This window comes from Anguilla rostrata, chromosome 8 (genome assembly GCF_018555375.3).
Source record: "Anguilla rostrata isolate EN2019 chromosome 8, ASM1855537v3, whole genome shotgun sequence".
In the NCBI taxonomy this organism is placed as follows: Eukaryota; Metazoa; Chordata; class Actinopteri; order Anguilliformes; family Anguillidae; genus Anguilla; species Anguilla rostrata.
In genome coordinates this window covers 46,370,880-46,392,742 of record NC_057940.1, presented here as the reverse complement: position 1 = coordinate 46,392,742, position 21,863 = coordinate 46,370,880, and the positions used below count along the sequence as shown (strand labels likewise).

At 39.0% G+C, this 21,863-nt stretch overlaps 1 protein-coding gene across 6 annotated transcripts in view; it reads right to left on the bottom strand.

The window, feature by feature from the left end:
* csmd3b (CUB and Sushi multiple domains 3b) overlaps window positions 1-21,863 on the bottom strand; it is a 919,486-nt gene that overhangs the window by 436,851 nt on the left and 460,772 nt on the right. For all 6 annotated transcript variants that reach the window (XM_064348440.1, XM_064348441.1, XM_064348442.1 and 3 more), the window contains 2 exons: window positions 1,848-2,050; window positions 130-321 (listed from right to left, as the gene is read on the bottom strand). In XM_064348440.1, the coding sequence (XP_064204510.1) occupies window positions 130-321; window positions 1,848-2,050 (395 nt within the window). The remainder of the gene's footprint in view (window positions 1-129; window positions 322-1,847; window positions 2,051-21,863) is intronic.

Genomic DNA, 21,863 nt, shown 5'->3' with positions numbered 1-21,863 from the left:
ACACCAATGCGTACACAATGTGTACAGGACATTGAAAAAATAAACATCTTAGCAAATTGTGCATATGCAGAGTATGCATCCTAAGCCGTTATGCTTCATTTTCTGCTCCACTCGGTTTGAAACACTCACCTATACAGACTGGAGGACTAGGCTGCCAGTAGTATCTGTTTTCCACTTGAATGCAGGTGATCTTCATCTCACCTTGCAGCTCATACCCTGGGTCACAGAGGAAGGAGACAGTGTCGCCAGGCTCTCTCCCATCTCCATTTCGAGTGCCATTCATAGGCACACCTGGATCCCTGCAGGCAGTTGCCACTGAGCCTGTGAATACACATTCTGATGAGTAAAAAGAAGCATTTCCCTCCACAGCCTGCTGGACAGTCACAATGCACAAGTGTCTACAGAAGCCTGTCTGCTTGCATCTGTCAGTATAGCCCACTTTCATAAAGTACACTGTAAGCCCTGATTTTGATTCTGATTGGTGTGTATGGAGTTACCGCAAACTAGGTAATTGTGCGCTGAAGAAGGTAGCTAATGTTAGACTTGTGCGATGCATGACAGAAAAAACTGAAGAAGTCACTTGTTCTGATCCGTTTATTGTGAAACGTACACTGTTAGGAATTTTTCTTGTTTTAACAGAAATGTTATTATATTATGAAAAGTACTTTTCTATTGGTGTCATATACAGCATGTTGCTGTAGATTTACCCTAGGTTTTCTGTGAATTTTTTATGGCTAATAAAATATTACAGCAAACACTCTTTACTGTAATCAGAAATACAGTAATATATCTTGCGTGAAAATCAGCTCACACTAACATTAACTGATTTTTATGATTAGACCACGGCCAGTTAAGGGTGAAATTAATCATCAGTTTTTAGTCTTTGAAAACAGAATTGTAGTGATGCAGTCTGCCCGAGTGGCTGCCTAATTGCTCCGCTAATTGTGAATTCATCTTTAGCGCAGTGGTTACTACAGCCGCCTCCCCTCCTGGAGACCTGGCTTCGAACCTTGCTAGACTCCTGCTGGCACATTGGTTTCAGAAGTGGAGGCGTACCCCTTATGGACAGGGTAGTGCCATACAGGTGTGGCAGCCTGTGACTAGCATGCGAGCATGCCTGAGGCTGCCTAACTGTTGCCAGCAAGTAACATAAATTACATAAGTAAGAACATAAATACATAAATACATAAATTATTTATGTGAATTAATGACTTGGAGAAGTGTTTACTAATCCTAAGTACATACGACTTAACCAATTACGTTGCACCATATGTAAAAAATTAAGCGGTTTCAGGCAACAGCTTTCCACCCAATTTTCTAGTAAAATCAGCTAATCCAGGATTACAGTAGCTCTAATATTCCATTTAATTTGGTTCTTATGGGTTTGAAAACGTGCAATTCAACAAAGACATTATGCTTAAGTTTCATGTGTCTGTTCCAGTGAAAAACTACTAATAATGAATTAAAACACCACTCTAAACAGTGCAAAACAAAAACAAAGTCAAGTTCTAAAATGCAGAGTAATTACCTGAATATTTAACTTTTCCTCTTAACAAAAAATTAAGTGAAACATTTTGCTTTCACAGTGCTCTTGATTTGTATTGACTAGAAAAGCTATTGCTCTAAAAAAGAGGAATAAATATAAAATTTATTTTGATGCAAACTTAAAATAAAAAAATAAAAAGCTCAATTTTTCCCCCTAATTTACATGGTGTCTGCACTTTCAACCAAAATTTAGGTGTAGCAAACCACTCTAAAATCAGTGAGGTTATTTGGGGGCATCAGTGTGGTGTGTTTGCAGGAGATAATGAGAAGCTTTCCTTAAGTATGGTTGGCAAGGGACTCACTGGAGAACTCAATGGCGAAGCCAGACTTGCTGATGTAAAAATCGGTCTCAAACTGTATGGTCACCATGTTCAGCGTGCTGTGGATGCCTTCAGGGAGCAGTGATCCGCTCACTTCCCGCAAAGACATCTCATTCTCTGGTGGGCCATCCCACACTTTCAGAATGTCGTGGGATGCCTCGGTGTCAAATGCGAGGAATTGCAAGCTGGAAGGAATGCATTTAGGTTAATAATGATAAGCACCGAATAATTCAAGGCTACTCCCACATATCAAGATGGCTCTGGCTCAGCGACAGCCCACTTTAACTCTTTCACTTGGCCCGCACACAGAAATGAATGATGGTCTATGAGTGGCCCAGATCTGACTTCCAGATCCAGGCCATTTTTTCAGCTATTTTTAAGTCAAATTTTGGCCAGACAAAACTTGCTATGTGGGCTGAGACAACAATTCAACTGAGCACATTTTTCTTCTAACGTGATTTGTTTGATATTGAAATTTAAACTGAAACTGAAACTTTTTCAGGGAAACAAAAAATCTTTAACCTGCTTAAATGTTTTTGTGAAACACTGAGTATTATGTCGCAACAGCTATACACAATACTATAACAATTTTACCAACATCTGTTGCTGCAATAACCCGAGTGAGCTACATCATAAAATTATATAGGGCCTTCGAAAGGTATTCAGACCCCTTCACTGTGTCCACATTTTGTTACGTTACAGCCTTATTATAAAATGGATTAAATACATTTTTATTCTCATCAATCTACACACCCCATTAATGACAAAGTGAAAACAGGTTTTTAGAATTTTTTGCAAATGTATTAAAAATCTCACTTACATAAGTATTCAGACCCTTTACTCACTTCTTTGTTGAGGCAGCTTTGGTAGCGATTACAGCCTAGAGTCTTCTTGGGTATGACGCTACAAGCTTGGCACACCTGTATTTGGGGTATTTTTCCCATTCTTCTCTGCAGATCCTCTCAATCTCTGTCAGGTTTGATAGGGAGCATTGCTGCACAGCAATTTTCAGGTCTCTCCAGAGATGTTTGATCGGGTTCAAGTCCAGGTTGTGGCTGGGCCACTCAAGGACATTCACAGATTTGTCCCGAAGCCACTCCTGAATGGTCTTGGCTGTGTGCTTAGGGTCGTTGTCCTGTTAGAAGGTGAACCTTCGCCCCAGTCTGAGGTCCTAAACGCTCTGCCACAGGTTTTCATCAAGGATCTCTCTGTACTTTGCTCCATTCATCTTTCCCTCAATCCTGACTAGTCTTCCAGTTCCTGCCGCTGAAGAACATCCCCACAACATGATGCTGCCACCACCATGCTTCACCGCAGGGATGGTATTGGCCAGGTGATGAGCGGTGCCTGGTTTCCTCCACACATGATGATTGGCATTGTGGCCAAAGAGTTCAATCTTGGTTTCATCAGACCAGAGAATCTTGTTTCTCATAGTCTAAGAGTCTTTTAGCTGCCTTTTGGCAAACTCCAAGCGGGCTGTCATGAGCCTTTTACTGAGTAGTGGCTTCCGTCTGGCCACTCTACCATAAAGACCTGATTGGTGGAGTGCTCCCTGACCAAGGCCCTTCTCCACCGATTGCTCACTTTGGCCGGGCGGCCAGCTCTCGGAAGAGTCCTGGTGGTTCCAAACTTCTTCCATTTAAAAATGATGGAGGTCACTGTGTCCATTGGGACTTTCAATGCTGCAGAATTTTTTTGTACCCTTCCCCAGATTTATACCTCGATACAATCTTGTCTCGGAGGTCTACGTACAATTCCTTCGACTTCATGGCTTGGTTTTTGCTCTGACATGCACTGTTAACTATGGGACCTTATATAGACAGGTGTGTGCCTTTCCAAATCATGTCAAATCAATTGAATTTGCCACAGGTGGACGCCAGTCAAGTTTTAGAAACATCTCAAGTATGATCAATGGAAACGGGATGCACCTGAGCTCAATTTTGAGTATCATAGCAAAGGGTCTGAATACTTACATAAATGTGATATTTCCGTTTTTTATTTTTAATGCATTTACAAAAATGTCTAAAAACCTGTTTTCACTTTGTAATTATGGAGTATTGTGTGTAGACTGTTGAGAATAAAAATGTATTTAATACATTTTAGAATAAGGCTGTAACGTAACAAAATGTGGAAAAAGTGATGGGGTTTGAATACTTTCCGAAGGTACAGTATTTATTATAAGCAGACACTCACAGCAATGCTAATTTTATGAACATTTTAAATAACCTACAAGGATCATAATTAATAAATGTCTCTGATATGCATGGATAATGCACCCATTGTCTGGAGTAATTAATAAAGCATTCCCCTTATCTCATCAGATGCTCACATTAACAAGCAGTACAATACTTATAAGTATTATGCAAAAATGGCCCTGATATCATAATGTGCTCATTAGGCATCATAGGTTTGGTTTTGACAATGTAATTTTCTGATAAAGAGTGTGTCTCATTCTATGGGGATAGGGTGGGATAAAGCCAGCGCTCCTTGGAGGTTACTGCTCCTTGCTATGCAGACACCTGTAGGTTGCCAGGTAATCATCAAAAGCTGTGCCTCTCCCTCTTTCTCTCCTGTAGTATGCCATTTAGTTTGTACTGTGAAAAACAGTCATTGTGCTATGGTCAAATGTATTGGAGAAGTAACGTTCTCAACATGAAAAAAAAAATGTTCTCTGCCCAAGACTGAACATGAAACAAAATTATAACAAGGGACGTGGGCAAGACACAAAAGAAATGAATGAAAGACGATACAGAGCCTTTTCTATTTCTTTAGTTTTTAGACCGAGAGGTTTAATTAATATGCTTGTAAACATCACTGGAAATTCACATATGAAATTCAACACATCCTGAAGTTGTGAATACACAAGTATAAGATCATAAAGTAGTGTATCAAATTTTTAATCACGTTTTTTATAACACTGCATTACATACGTGCATTGATTATAGCATCACAGGTGTGAGAGATATCACACCCAAAAACACTGTGCCTACAAGCCTGCATTCAAGACCATGTGGCACAGTCACAAATTGACACCCCCCAACCCACCACATTACTTTCGACAAAACTTATATAGGAGACAGACAACAGCGGTTTTAACAAATCATTGTTAGGCTGAGCCTTAATAAATGGCAATAACCACAAGGGGGCATGTGAGGGCTTCAGCTTAAACACCTGGCTGTTCTTGCAGAATTATAAGCATGATTTCATTTTCACGGACCAAACGTAATAGAATTTACCCTTAATTAAAGGAAAAATTTAATTCACATAAGACATAACTTACTAACTCAAGCATTAGTTATGTTTGTTTTATACAAAGAAATGCAAATATCACTCCTAGGTTACAGAAAACATGCAGGGGTTTACAGTGTTGGGGAAGCTACTTTGAAAGCATAGCTTTGCAAGCTACCAACTACTTCACACTGGAAAAAGCTGAACTGCAGCAAAGCTACCCTAGGGAGAAGTCTAGTTTGGTTAACTAAAGCTGCTCAGAAAAAGTAGTTCAAACTACTTTGTTAAAAAAAATGATCAAATTGACAATGTACATGTGATACGAAATTATAACAAAATATAATACAAAAAAGTCACATGCCAGCAAAAAATTCCACTCAATTGAGTTAATTGCAAAAAGTGCCCACTTGTTCAGAGGTCATACATAAACCAAAAAAATAAAATACCCCACTATTCATGGGAAAGTGCAAGGAATGTCAGCTTTGGTTTTGTATACAATGTCCATCAGTCAGACACCTGCCTTCCAGAAACTAGAGTCCAGGTGGGGTTATTGCACCAAGCAGGATTACTCAGTTAGCCAGGTAACTTATAATATAGAATAGCATGACATGTATAATGGTCCATAGAATCACCCTCTATATCACTAGATCAACTTTAAACAAAATTGTATGCTGTTACAATATTATCCTTAGGTGGCAAAAGAACAGCAAGCCAACCTCAGCCTAGCTAGACCTTCATTTGAATGATTCTGGCTAAGCTATTCATAGTATTGGATTGATTGCAGATACCTTGGTTAGCAAACACAGGTGATTGTAATCAAATAGTAGGTGATTATCATTATCATTGTCATGTATTTGCCTTCACAGCGGTTAGGATGAAAGAAAATGGGGGCGGGGCTGTTCAAAGGGGGTTCAATTACAGTAGAGAAGCAATGGTAAAATTAAAATAAAAAATCATTCCTTTCCTTTTATGGCCCAAAATTGTTTGTAGTTTCAGTAGTTAACTACACAAAAAATGGCAAAAAAGTAATTTAACTACTTGAATCACTATGCAAATATGAATGAATGTAGTTGAACTACCAGAAAGCTACTGCAAAATGTAGTTAAACTACTGGTTTAATTACATGTAGTTCACTACTCCCCAACACTGGGGGTTTAGGGTTTAATTTGGCACTGCCGCCATGAGAGATCTTTTCTGGCATATATATTTTTTGTTTTTCCACAGGAACTACTTGTTGTTCACACAACCACCACCTGGTGGCAAATGTGAGCACTCAAAACCATATCTAACAGTTAACACTTTGACCGTGGGACTCTGAACTAGAACAGTAGCAGTCTATAGGCTAGCCTCATCCATGTTAGTTTCACTTAGGATATAGGGGAGAGTCCGAATAAATGCAAGGCATCATAAATGTAATATGGGCAATAACTTTTTGTACACTGCTTCTACAGTCGCCATTTGAGGATTGTATAGGCTACACACATTTGAGTCCTATATCAAATGATTAATGGAAAAGAAACAGCCACCTGTTCACATGCATTTATAATAAGCACACATCAGATTGGTCTGTATAGCAGGTTATTTGCTTTTGCTGTACATATTTGTTTTTAATGCATAAATACACTATGGCCAAATTAATTAAACTTTTCATTTATTTCATGTATAAGATAATTTCATTTATTTAATGAATAAGCATAATCTTATTCGAAATGAAATGGTCTGTTGTCAATGAGATAAATGCATCCTTTCGCAATGCTGTAAAAGAAACAATATATCTTCATTCACAAGTCACTACATGGACGTTTTGATGCACAGTAATTTACGGTAATTGTAGTAAAGATCCAGTATAACTAATCTAACTCAATTAAATAATAAAATGTAGCCTAATTGAAATGGGTAATTAGGCTACTACTGACATGCCAGAGCTGTTCGAAGTAAAATTCCATAGAGCTAGGCTAAATATTCAATATTAAATATTAAAGGAAATGAGCAAAATCCAAAAACTGTTACCTTTATACCGACTTTCTCCCATGTCTGCAACAATTAGCTATACAGTAAAATTGTTTTAATTTTGAATTTATTCCAGAAAAATTGTCCGTAGTCGTGTCTCTCCTGTCAGCGGATACTGAATAGGGGAACTGAATTATGAAAAAAAATTGTTTTTGATGTGTGGAAAATCCTTTTTTTAGAGTCATCTTTGAGAGAGACCAGCAAAGATGTGTGCGGATGCTAGCAACAAGCAAGCGAGGGGAACATCTAACCTGATACCGCAATATTTTGAATAAAAATAGTTGTTAGTTTTGTATTTGACGGATTTTACCGGCAGAGGTAAAAAAAAAAATTAAAAAATGTGCAATTTTAAAGTGGTAATAAACCCCTTAACATGTCTCCATTTTTTTTTTTTTTTTTAATCAGTAAAGAAATACAGGAAGTTTGTGCCATGACTGACGCTTCAATGCAAATTGCCCCAAATTGTTATGCACATATAATCAGTCATAATTCATTCATTACAGTGCTGACACTGATAAAGAGTTTAGAGTGGGATGAATAATTGTGGCCTTTTAGTTATAGAAATGATGGGTTTAGAACTCTGCAAAGATAATGCCTCCAACATATTTTCAGTTTTTCACTGGAATTGAATGAGACTTTGAATGAACTGAAAAGACTACATGACATCTATTGAAATGTAACCGATTTGTGTGCAGTCACTGCTCGTTATTACTTAAGAAATTACTTAAAATAGTGCACTTTCTGTACTTCTTTCAACTATTTCTTTCCATTTTGTGTGTTGTATTTTGAACGTTTTAGTGCTTTTCTCTGTGTGTCTGTAATATGCCTTGATACATTCTTGATACCCAGGAGCAAAGCAAAACTCATATTGACTACCAAGATATTTTGGATTTACAAGCTGACCACAGAGCTCTGCAACAGATGCATTGACCATCTTAAAGTGTTGTGCCGAGTTTGCGATGTGGACAAACTGTAATGTAGGCCTTTGTAATTTAATTGGAGCAAATTTTGTTGGATTTATTTCATCCTGCTGTGGTAGGCCTACTGCTATGCCTACAGCATCTGTGGTCTGTTGTTGCCTTTTCAACATCATTAAGCCCTTAGCGCACATGCCAAATCTGGCCAATACTTGCCCATTTAGGGGTTTCCCTATTTAAAGCTTTATAACTCCAAATGTAAACACCACAGAGACTTGAACAATGGCTTAAATGAAGCAGAACATTTGTACCATTTACAATACTAATTTAGATTAGTTTATATTCATAATTTTGGAAGAGATGCAACAGATGCATCAGATGAGCTTATCTCCTTTGTTAACTGCTCAAACGGGGCGAGAAGAGAGAGAATGTTCTCAATTAAAACCCACTGGTGTGCACTGAGTGTGGGTAGATCATAATCTGCTATGTACGCAGCCAGGACTCGCCTTTGCTCAAAGAGGCTTTCCAGCATATAATACGTACTGTTTCACCTTGTCGTCACATCTTGCTGGAGCCTTTTTGGTGGCATAAAAGAGGAATATTATTTATAATTAGCCTACATGACCAAACATGAGCTTTACCACACTGCAAGTTGCAATTACAAAAGCAACCACTATGGTGTGTGAAATTGCCCTGACTGAAAACAACAGGGAAATCAGATCACTGCGAGGATACCGAACTGATGACTGTAGCGAATTCCGTACCCTCGAAGCGATCTGATTCCATTGTTCATGTGCATGAGTGCACTTCTCTAGTTTGCGCTATCGCTATGGCCGTGGGGTAGGCTGATTGTTTACTATCATTTGTATTTACATTTGTAATTGCATTACATTTGCCTTGATGGAAGTGTACTTCTTATCTCAATAAAATTTATCAGGAATGTTTTGTTTTGCATGTCTGACTTCTCTGCAGATTAGATATTTTTGTTTAAAGTTTTGAAAACTGCCAATGATTTCTAACATTGTGCAATAGAAACACAATCATATACAATCCTGGCTGAAGGAAAATGATCTCACCATATGGGCAAAGAAAAGCCCACAACCACCAAATTCACAAAAGTAACATATTGCCCCCAAAATTGTATTCTATAAGACATTTCTTTTATTTTTTTGAAACGTCATGTATCCCTTCTGCCATAGCAGTTCTTAACAGGGGCCTGCTGGACTAATATAGTGAATATGCCATGTCCAACATTCTCTGTATCATGTTTGTTCATGTCTGTTTTTAATATTTTATATTTAAGGCAGTGTACCAAAGGAAAATTTTGCATTTTCCATTTTATGAAAATATAATGGACAATAAAGTTTCTGTTATTCTATTCTATGCTACTCTATTCTATTCTATTCTTTAAGCTATGTGCGACATGTCAAGTTAGTGGCAACACAGGAAGTGCAGAATTAATTCAGGCTATAGTCAAGATTCAAGACAAGTCAGATGATTGAGAGGAGCAGCAAATAAGCTTTACTGTCAGAGGAAGATGTATTGTACAATATGCTACATAATAGATTAAATAAATTAAAAAATAAATAAACCACCATTAAATCTAATGCTTAAACTGGTAACAAAAAAAAAAAAAACATCAATAAAAAAAAGAATGCGTAGAGAGACCAGAGTGGATGGGGAACAATTTACTTCAAGCCAGGATAATGCCTCACTATGTATATTATTGTACTCTCTATTGACACCAGCATAACATGCTTTATAGAGTATACCCATGGAGACCAGATATGCCAGCTGTGTGAAATTTATGGCTATGATCCTCCTTGTCAGTATAGAGTGGGTGGGGATCCATTTCCTTCAGCCAGATTAATGCATTTCTCCATGCATATTAGCCAGTTGACACCTGCCTAAAATGCTTTATAAAGTATACAGACCAGATATGCCACATATGTGCATTTGGTTTGGGGTAATGAACATAGAGGGCAGGGAGTGTTCTACAGAAAGGTGACATACTAGTATAATATCCAGTAAAAATCTTTTTGGGAGGTAATTCCATATCTTTATTATTTTCCTTTGTACAATACAAGAATACAATAACTAAAAAAACAAATATACGGAGAAAACACACACCATTCAACCAACATGATTTCCAACCACAAATGTTCACCTGTAGCCTAACAGTGGAATATATATTTAATTTCTACCGAACGTAATTTCAAAAGATAAGTCAGATAAATGCACACAAAAAGGCGCTGATTGAAATTAAAGTCGAAGCGTGAGATGCGTGTGCACAAACAGGGGAATCAGTTTGAACGTGTCATCAATAGCTGCAGGAGAGAAACGAAACAGTGTCACGTTTATTTCTATACTTTTGTTACAATAAAAAAAGTTTTTTAAAAAAACACTATTTTGCTATTTTCAGCCAGATATTTTCGGTGAGCGAAATTTCGGTGCACCCATAGACAATATTGTGCATTATGTCATGGGTGGGGGTGCAGTTGCAGATGAGACTGCAGGGACGGGGTGCGTTAAGAGAATGACCACAGCAACAGTGGTGGTGTGCAAAACTGCGTCTTCGGCATAGTTTTTGTGTATCGTCTACTAATGAAACAAAAACAAAGCGTTTCTGTTTTTAACTCATACTTTGGTTGCAATAGCAATGCATGTCTGAGTTGAACAATCTAGGCATGCAGACATGCCAACCACTAGGTGGTGTGCGCTAAGAGGTTAACACCATTTCCCTCAAATATATTGGTTTGTGCAAATTTATCGTCAATTAATCCAAGGTAGCCTATAGTGTGAATATATTTTATTTATTCCACTGATAATGTTTGAAGTTTGATCATTCAGTTGCTAAACAGTGTGCCAGAGGAGAGACAGACACATTCACACATAGCATCAACACCTGACTATTGTCAGGCAGTGGGGGTGTAAAGAAAATGGCATGAGCAGCCTGTTTTAATTTACTGAGTAAAACTCAGTAAACTGTCCTAAATTTAATTCTGTCAGACTTAACCTATATTATTAAGTTTGGTTGAATAAGTACATCCGTAAGTTCACTCAACTCCTAAAAAATTACAAGAAAACATTTTATTAGTAAGCTAGCTGGCAGGTTTAACTATCACAAACAAGTCATTTAACAAAGAAATTTAATTACAGCCGATAAAGCAATTCAATTCTTTCAAAAGTCCACTGATAGTTCAATGATGTTCCTTTTTCCCTTTTTAAGTCAGAAAATATTATGCTAATTTTAGTGTTTATGAGCATTTGTGCTTGTACGTAACCGTTACATCCCTGTGCCTTTTGTGCTTTGTGTTCTGTTGCTGCCACGTTTGTTTCTGTCTGCCCTCCAAACGAACATGATGACGTCACAGTCCTGTCACAGAAATACAGATCCAAAGATGCGCCTGCGAGACGACGCATGCCATCGCTTGGCAACCAGTCTAAGGGATGCATGTTGTGAGGATGCTGGAACCGTCGCGGAGCAGCGATAGTAGAAAGATGCCGGACTATATATTGATTATGTGCATTTTTTTTATGTTAGTCTTGGTCTTGGTTAGTCTGGGTCTGGGCCAGAGACAGGGTCTGCATCTTAGCTTACATCTCAGAGTTGCCTACTGCCTACAGTCCATGTTGTCTGTTGTCTGCAACTTGTTAACAACCACTTATATAACGTAAGTCGTTAATAGTAGCTTTTGAGCTACTTTATAGTAATAGAAAGTGTATATTGTAGTGATAGTCAGCAATTACCCGTTTCTAACTCTAAACATCTGTAAGGAACTGGAGGACAGACTTTCAGGCCAGAGGACCATCTTACGTGAGTTAAATATACCTGCCTGGTGAGATCCTGCAACCTGTGCTAAACCTGTACATACTGTATGCTTAAAACTCCGTTAGGACTAATAGATCTAACTCCCTGCTTTGCTGTACAATAAACACCTTCTTGAATTTTATATATCACTTTGTGCTTAACTGGGTCTTCTTTTGGGTTCTGGTATAATATTGAGGTGGCTTCATGTTATGTCCGATAGCATACAACTGGATAATATAACGCAGGTGAGTTACGGGTCATAACAGTAACACTGCACCAAAATCAATTGTGTCATTGTAAAAATGGACTTGTATTGAAGGCATTATTACATATTTTATTATGTGAAACTCACTGCTAAATGTTTTAGATGTTCATAAGTTTATTTATTCATTGTAATTTATTACACCCATTAATATCTCACCCGTGAATTTCTAAGCCGTTATGTGCATTAACACTAGATGTGCCGAGGTTGACATACTGAGATATTTCCGAGTTTAGGATTTTTTTTTTCATTTAGTTACTAACAAGCTACAGCATCTGCATTCACTGATTTTTCCTAGATATTTGTTCTTTACATACCAGTGTTGCAGAAATGTTAAAGTCACGTTTGGAAAATGTTAAAAACACCTTATTTCACCTCCGTGTGTGTTATAACAGTTACATTTCAGCCGTCTTCAGACTAATGAGTCAGTTCTCCTTCACCACACCAGGAGGCGCAAGGATTCACTTTTCATCACACTGGACACATCATTACATTTTTATTTATATGAATATTTTATTTATTGAATTTTGTTATTAGAAATGTTTGTTTATGTTTATTTTGAAGAATAAATTATATCATTATTTATATACTCATTAAAAATATTTTTATATTGCATTCGTTTGGGGTCATTTGTTCATGGCTATGCCTTTCCTTCATGTTCTGAAATCATAGCTCTACAATTTTTAAATAAGGGTTAAAAAAATGGATCCATCTTCAAATACCTCCAATGTTGCAAGATTTTGTTTTTTTATATTCCCATGCTCGTGCACAATGGCTGCATGCGACACGTTCACGTGGTCTACAACAATGCTGCATAGGATATTGCAAAAACTATCTAAGCTAAAGAAACCACTACAATATAGCAAGATGAAAATATTTGAAGCACTGTTTGTTTCAGCTGTTAATTTGTTTATTTATAGAGTGAAGGCGTCTTTTTTGTAGGCCAACCCAGACGTTTTTCGCCATGGGTTCCCTTGGCAGATTCCCAATGCATTTTTCCAATAAGGATTTTGTTTTCTGCCGAAAATAAGGCCTGTGTTTAACAAGCCTAAGACAGTTTCACGTTTTGTTTTACAAGTTCTATGAGTTCAATGGTCATTAACATTCCCGTGCTCGTAAACAATGGCTGCATGCGACACGTTTACGTAGTCTACAACAATGCTGTATAGGATATAGAGTGTTACAGTGATTGTCTTTTTTAGGCCAACTCGGGAGCTACTTCCGCCATGGGTTCCCTCGGCAAATTTCAAATGCCTTTTTCCCATAGGGATTACGTTTATTTAGTGCACTCGTTATTAGTGGATTTTCTGTGAGTGCTAAAGCATACCTTGCTTGTTGATTTTGTTGAGCCTTGTGCCCTGTCGTATAGAGGCTTGTGTAGGTTCGCCATTTGCCAAATTACAGATTATAGTTAACATACTTAACAAAACATTCACAGTCACTATTTCATACAATCAAAAACGATTTGTCAAAGGTGAAGTGTCTTGTGATGTGTTTCTGTGGTGCATGCTATTATTACGTTGAGACTGGATTAAACAGTATAAGCTAAATACTAGCTAAAATACTAAACAAGACCAGGTCAAAACCTAGTATATGGTTGGACCGGCCGACCAATGGTGTAACTTCATCACAGACATTCGCGTTTGTAGGGCTGGCCCCACTGTTGTGGTTCAGTGCAAATACTTTTCCAATATAATAAATAGTCTACATAAAGAAATAGATCAGCTGTCCAATCTACACACTCAAGTAAAGCAGATTGCGGAATTCTTGCCTACTTAATTCGTAAACTCGTCTATTGTAGACTAACTTTGGGTTAAAGTGCACAATCATGACTAATACAAAGCAAGCAGCGATGCTTGTATCTATTAGGTTAACGTCTGCTAAATTAAACTGGGCTAATCTCAACAGTAAATGAGATCCCTTGCCCTCTTAACGATAGTGTCAGACAACTAACTACACCACCTAGCCAACTAGTTAGACTAACACTTTAGAAAACACAAAATTAGAAATGTTTCGCAATAATTAAACATTACTTTGGGACCTATAGACTAACGTGAACTTTATGTAACCCTGGCTTTGCACCCATCACTGATCAGTACCAGTCGAAGCAGAGTTTGCTAGCAAGCCACAAAAATGAATCAGTCACAACAGGAAAACAGATAAATAAATGTTAGTGGGACAAAAAGTCTGTAAATGACCCACTCTACTTTTACCTCAAATCTAACGATGTGTGATCTCCATAAAGGCTAACGTTAGCGATAACATGTTTGTCGTTAAATGCGGTTAGCTGGCTAACTTGCCATTTATTTCTCACAAAAGAAAAGAAAAGCTGTTTATGGGGGTAGTACCAAACGACTTACGTTGAGCTTCTTTCATGCGTTTCTTGATTCAATTTAAACGACTAGTTTATTCCTCTTCATTTAAATATCTTCCCGTCATAGTCAGTTTAAATGGTAGCTAAAACTAAACCAGGTTAAAACCTGGAACCGACCGACGTCACAGATATGCGCAGTGTAACTCTATCACTCACTCACTCAGTCAGTCAGTCACAGACATTCGCGTTTGTAGGCGGTCCAGCCAAAAAGTAGAAAAAAGTATAAGCAAGAGAGAGAGACATTGCTGTGTAACAAAAAGTAATACAAGTACTTTTATTCATTTTGAAACAAGTAACGAGTAATATTACACTTTATAGTTTATAATAATATTTATAACAACAATAATAATATTATTATGCGCCGGACTAATTTTATCATTTTATCAACATTTTATCTCTCCCTGGGGAGATATCAGCTTTAGTGAAACTATCAACCATTCACACGCGGTGTCACACGTACACCATTCTCAAGTGGGACATTCTCAAGTGGTGGGCATGGTGGCATAGTGGTTAGCACTGTTGCCTCGCAAAAAATAGGCTCCGGGTTCAAATCCGGGTCCAACCAGATCCTCTCTGCGTGGAGTTTGCATGTTCTCCCCGTGTTCACGTGGGTTTACTCTGGGTACTCCAGTTTCTTCCCACACTCAAAGACATGCATGTTAGGTGCACTCCTGCAGTTGCCCTTGACTAAGGCACTGGCCCCAGAACTTGAGTTGGTCCCCGGGAGCTGCACTGCGGCTGCCCACTGGTCCTATGTAACTAGGATGGGTCAAATGCAGAGGACAAATTACCCCACGGAGTTCAATAAAAAATTATTTTTAAAGTATATCTTATTCACATGTCAATCTAAGGGTAAGGGTAAGACCACTGCACTGTATGGGTAAGACATTCAATGCTCACCCCTCCCCCACCCAGGAACACTGAAAACTTCAGCTGCTTTAACGAAGCATGGCACGTGTGAATGTTCCATGACAGCATTCTTCACTTATGCTGAGCATAATTTTTCGTTTACTTAGAAACAAAAGTTCACATTCATTCGCACGTAGCGCACATTCATTCATGCATGCACATATAAAGATGAGACACTTTTTGGGGTGGGGGTAGAGGAAGCTGTTCTGGTGTCTTCAGCAATATGCTATCGACCAAGCTGGCAATGGAGTCACATGATGGCAAAGGCAGCTCTAAGCTTACAAACTGTGGCATAGCAGCGACTTGAAGCTCTTTAGGCTAGGTCTCTCTTTTGGTTGGTCGATTGGTACACAAAAGTGTCCTCCTGTGGATGCATGTGCGGTCGCAGTTATTGCGGATTTGCGTTCGTTTTTACTAATGTTTTATATTTACCATTAACATTTACCAATGTTTACTAATATTAACCTTTACTAATGTTTTATATTTATTTTCTTATTTATTGATTTGATATAGTTGAGGCCAAAAGGTTACATTCACCTAGGCTAAAGTCATTCAAACTCAATTTTTCACAACTCCACACATTTCATGTTACCATACATTTCCAGTGTTACGTCAATTAGGGTATCTACTTTATTTCCATAAGAGGTCATTTCAAAATAATAGCTAACAGACATATTTATTTTATCTTTTATGTACTATATCAGATTTTCAGTGGGTCAAAATTTTACATACACTTTGTTAGTATTTGGTGGCATTGCCTTTTAATTGCTAAATTTGAATCAAATGCTTGGGGTAGCCTTCCATAAGCTTCTCAAAATACTTTTCTTGAATTTTTGCCCATTCCTCCTGACAGCACTGGTGTAACTCAGTCAGGTTTGTGGGCCTCCTTGCTTGGACACACTTTTTCAGTTCAGTCCACAAATTTTCTATGGGATTCAGGCCAGGGCTTTGTGATGGCCACTCCAATACTTTCACTTTGTTGTCTTTAAGCCATTTGTTACAACTTTGGAGGTATGTTTAGGATAATGGTCCTGCTGGAAGACCCAGCTGCAACTAAGTTCTAACTTTCTAGCTGATGTCTTTAGGTGTTGCTTCAGTATTTCTAGATAATCCTTCCTCATGATGCCATCTATTTTCTGAAGTGTACCAGTCCCTTTTCCAGAAAAACACCCCCACAACATGATGCTGCCACCCCCATGCTTCACAGGTGAGATGGTGCTCTTCAGATTAAAAGCCTCACCCTTTTTCCTCCATACATAGCGATTATGGCCAAACTGTTCATAAAATCACTTAAAAAGCCAGAATGAAGTTTTCAGGTGACCACCACGACTAAGACCAAGCTTAGGGGAGTGTTCTCTTGTCAGATGAAACAAAAATTGAAATGTTTGGCCATAATGATCTGCTGTACAGACGACCACAGCGATACACTGCCAAGCAAGCTTTAGACATGATTCAGGATACAAATGAAATGCATTCGGGTGATGAGGACATGGAGCTTGATATTGAATATGATTCAGGTTCTGATTCTGAAGTTGAGACTGAGACTGAACTTGTCTCAGAGAGAGGACAAACGATGGAAGAGTTTGGGTAGAACAGATTTCTGGTAATGCTCGGGGCAGAGTACCATCATGCAATGTCTTACGGGCAAAGGCTAGGCCCACACGGTGTGCCAAGGAGAACATTGGAAGTCCGCTGAGAAGTCTGCTATGTCTGATTGACATTCTGATGTGGGAGCAGATAGCCAAGTATACTGTGGCAGAGACCCACAGGGATGGGGCAGAAAATTGGGACCCGTCAGTCGATGAGTTGAAAGCTTTCGTGGGACTGCTGTATTTACAAGGCATCAGTGGTGGTAAAAGCATGGATTTAGAAGACTTTTGGTCTTCAGACTTGGGAAATCCATATTTCAACAAAACTACGTTGCGTCAAAGGTTTCGGGACATCATGCATTATCTTAGATTTGATGACAAGGACACAAGGGCAACACGTTTTGAGAAAGACAAATTTGCCATGATTTCCGAAATCTGGAACAAATTTGTAAGTAACAGTACTGCCTGTTACACACCAGGAGAAAACATAACTGTTGATGAGCAGTTGAACCATACTAAAACGCGGTGCCGCTTCACGCAGTAAATAGCTACTAAACCAGACAAATATGGAATAAAGTTCTGGATAGCAGCCAGTGTTGAAACCAAATATATGCTGAACTCTTTCCCATACCTTGGGAAAGATGAGACAAAGCCTGTCGGCGAACGATTAGCTAACAATCGTTGGATCTGGCTGCTTTCAATGCCCATGTTTTGTACATGCAGTGCATGGACAAAACAATTAGTCGAAGAAGGTTTATTCTTGAGTTGACCAAGGAGTTGTGTCTAAGTCACATGACGGCAAAGGGAGCTCTAGGCTTCCAAACTCCGCAGCGTACTCTCCTAACACCACTGTGCAGTCCACAAGCCCTCAACACACCGAAGCGGGAGTGGTCACTAAAAAGAAAACGCTGCCAGGTATCCAGAGGTGGAGGGAACAAAACTTGTGACATCTGTGACAAGTGCAAGCGACTTGTCTGTGGCAAACGTACTGAAGTCCAACCCACGCTCTGCCTTGATTGCTGATGGTGTTACCGCATTACCAGCAGCTCTATTGCTAATGTTTTACATTGATTTTTTATTTATTGATTTGATATAACAGCTTATCCATAGATTGAATGGAAATTTCTAAGTATTGTTTTCGCAGTTGAAAATTTCAGTAAGGTCTATTGAAGGGAAGTCTCCAATCGCCTTCACTGGTGTTGTGGAGAGGAACAAAAATAATTTAGTATTCTGGGGATGGGGGAGGGGTGAGGGGCGATTCTAAATAATTCAGCTTGCTAGCTATATATTTAGCTAACTTTATTTTTTTTAAATCGCTTCAATTTCCTTACAATGTGCCATATGCTAATGGTTTTGATATAATAAAGCAAATTATCTTTGTCTCGTCTTTTTACTCTGTTGCTATCTCAATGTAACGCGTTGAAGCGATACATTGTACTGTAATCAATTTTGAAATCCCACTTTTCTGCAGTGTTTCGTAGTTTTGTGGGGAACATCAAGACATATTTTTCTGTCTTCATCTTTTAGTGCATGATTTTTATTATGAACTTCAGCCTGAAACTCAAGATGCAACCTGCTGTTGTTATTGGCACTGCTGATTGGATTAGACGCACACATCGTCACGATAGAATATGCATATTGCTCAAGACGCTGGAAGCATGGCCCCCCTCCCCAAAAACGATCTTTTTACTTGCATGTACTGCATTTCACATTCGTGAAAATTGATCCGTGTTAAAATACCTCCACTGTTGCGAGGTTTCGTTTTTTCATGCATCCCATACTTGTAACGATCCTTTTGTCATTCCTCTGCCTTTACAATCAATCAAACATTATTTAGGCTATATAGCACTTTTCAGGCAAGCACATTCAAAGCGCTTAATATAAATAGGATTGGTAAGTAATATTTTCCCTTTTTTTAGCTCGCGAGACCCACTGAGATCGAAATCTCTTTTACAATACATATAACAAAAGAGTAACATTGTGTGCATTTGATACATGCGCCGGTCGCTCACATCCAGGTCTTATTTTGCATCGATTTGATACTGATAGCAAACTCCACCCAACCAATATACGCTACAGCTGCAAAAAAGTTAACCAATTGACTTGGCTGGACGCAAGCTAGGTAACGTCAATCATTCAGACCGATAAGGGTGTCAGCAAGCGAGCATCGAAACTTGCACGGTATAACTAGCTAGTCAACAGCTTTGGAAAGTTTTCTAAAAATATAACGTTAGCTAAATATATAGCTAGCTGAATTATTTAGAAAACGCCAGACAAAAGACTAACATGAACTTGGCTGGGAGCAAGTGAGGTAACGTTAATCATTTAGACAAGAAAAAATGGTCGTCAGCATGTGAGAGGTTCAGAGACTCCGGGATCAACTCAGAGGCCTGAGGAGCTTAATACAGACTGCCCAACATTTTGCAGTTGAGCGGTCAGCTGGGTTCGAGAGTGACGTTGAGAGGCAGAGCCCGAGGCTGGACCTTCCACCTCCAGCACCCAGACAACAACCTCCACAGTCCCTACAGAGATGGCCAGCAGGGTAGTTCTGCAGCTCGTAGAGATGAGAGGCAAAGCCTGAGGTTGGACCTCCGAAATCCAACGGCCAGATGACGACCTCCACTGTCTGACCCCTACAGAGATGACCAGCTTCGAAGTTCCAACCCACCATCCTTCCTGCGGAAGGAACCAAAGATGCCAGAATACCAGCCAGGTGAAGACAGAAAATTATCTTCTCCGCTTTGAACGCATGGCAATAATCTGGCAATGGCCAGTGGATGAGTGGGCCTGCGGGAGGGACAGAGAGGGAGAGAGAATGTGTGTGTGTGTGTGTGTGCAAAAACGGGAGGGGCAGAGAGGGAGAGAGAGAATGTGTGTGGGTGTGTGTATGTATACAAGAGTGCTTTTTACCGGGTGCTGTCCACAGCCTGTGACGGTTTCATCACAAATGTGTTGGCTAGAATGCCGAGCCATAACTAAAACATATCTTACTCTGACAGTCTAAACTTTCGCAAATATTTCATTAGGACAATGGCAACCTTTGTCAGCTCGTGTCTAATAAGCGCCATCTAGCGAACAATTAGAAAATATCCCGCTTGAAGACTCCTGTGTCATATGAACCAGGCCGCACCCTGAGTTATATCAAGCCCACGGAATGATCCTGGCTCCTGGTGTTAAAAAAGCAACTTGGTACATGTTGCTTTATTGAAACTACAATGGTTGTTGCTGTGCAGGCGGTATAGCGTTGTATACTCCCAGATCCAGGAAGAAAGTTTTGTTCGGGTGCCAGGTAGAGCCAAGGAGGCTAAACCAGAAACATGGAAGGCTGCTACCAGACTGCAGTATTAGCACTCTAGGACAGGAAACCCCATTTATGTGGACTCTTTTTAGGCACAGAGTTGAAGCCAAAAACGCTTTCTTTTCTCACTCAGCTCTCATCTCTCTCTGGTTTGGTCTCTTTTACTTCTGCTTGCACACAAACTTTAAATTGTACGACGCACCCCTCATCAGGTGCATCTTCGCAATTAAACAGACAATGCTCTATTTCGCTACAGCGGGCTAGTATAGAAACTTGAGTGGCGGTTGCCAGAATGTGACCGTTGTTATAGTTTCAATGTATCAAGCAACTTCTTAGCAACTTACTTTTTAAAAGCACATAACGGCTTCGAAATTCATGGTTGAAATATTAATGGGTGTAATTTATCTTGTAGAACAAAACATAAAACACTCTTAGGTTTACATTAATCATAGACCTTATTTTCTGCTGAAAACAAAATCCCTATGTGACAAAACCATTGGAAATCTGCCAAATCATGGCTCAAAAATGTGAACTCACTTCCATGTTTTAGGACTACGAACTGTAACACACTGTTGAACAACCAGGATAATGACAAGAGAGGTTGGCTATGTTTTGAAATGCGTTTCATCAATAAAAAATAAAAAATCCCTTCTTACGTTACTTTGAATAAGATTTTTTTTTTCATATGTATGTATGTATGTACGGTTAAAGTACAGGTTTGTAAGGACCGTGACCAAGTAATTAGCTAACACTGTAATGAAAGTTTAGAGTGGAAAATAAAAAAGTAATCCCATTCACTACGTTATAAAGTTCCAGCAGCAGCAAGACATGCAATCACAGAAATGTACAAATTTATCAATTAATCTAAAGACAAATATATTAATGTTCTTAACTGCTGTTGACTAGCTACCTAACATAAAATTCTTATCTTGCAGTTTGTTGTTTTCATGCAGTGCAGGATGGGAAAACTGAGGCTCCGAGCCTTACTAGCAAATGGTAGCTAGCCAGGGGCAGCTCAGAATAGGCCAACCTGGAGTGCTGTAGACTAGCTAAATTTTCTGTGATTTACACCCACCAACCTAGCTGGTCTCTTTTGGCCGCCCTCGCTTTACTGGATCCGACACATTGTCACAAAGTGAGTACTTGTTGCTTTGGACAGAGTCAGTGTGACTGGCTGCCACTATTGTCAGTGTGCCTATCTGTTGCCAGAGCCTGCCTGTGACATCGTTGCTGGACATAATGGTCTCCCAGTTATTCTCATCTAATGTTTAGGACTCCAGAACAATGGAGTTTCAAATTTAATATTTTGAGATCTTATTCAAATTTTATAAAGTCCGCCGACTTGGAAATATAAAAATACTACACGTCCCAAAATGAACGATGAAGGATCTTGTGTCAGGATCCATTGGGTTTAAATTGAGTTATGTTTGTGCAAAAAAAGTCTTATTTTTTATGCAAATTTTTTATGGGTACCCACAACACAGTAACCTAATGTAGCTACACCAAAATATATTTTGTGAGCCCATGGCTATTGTAGTCCACCTGTGATATGGCACTGAGATTGTTCTGAAACGGCGGGGTTCAAAAATTGCTATTTTAA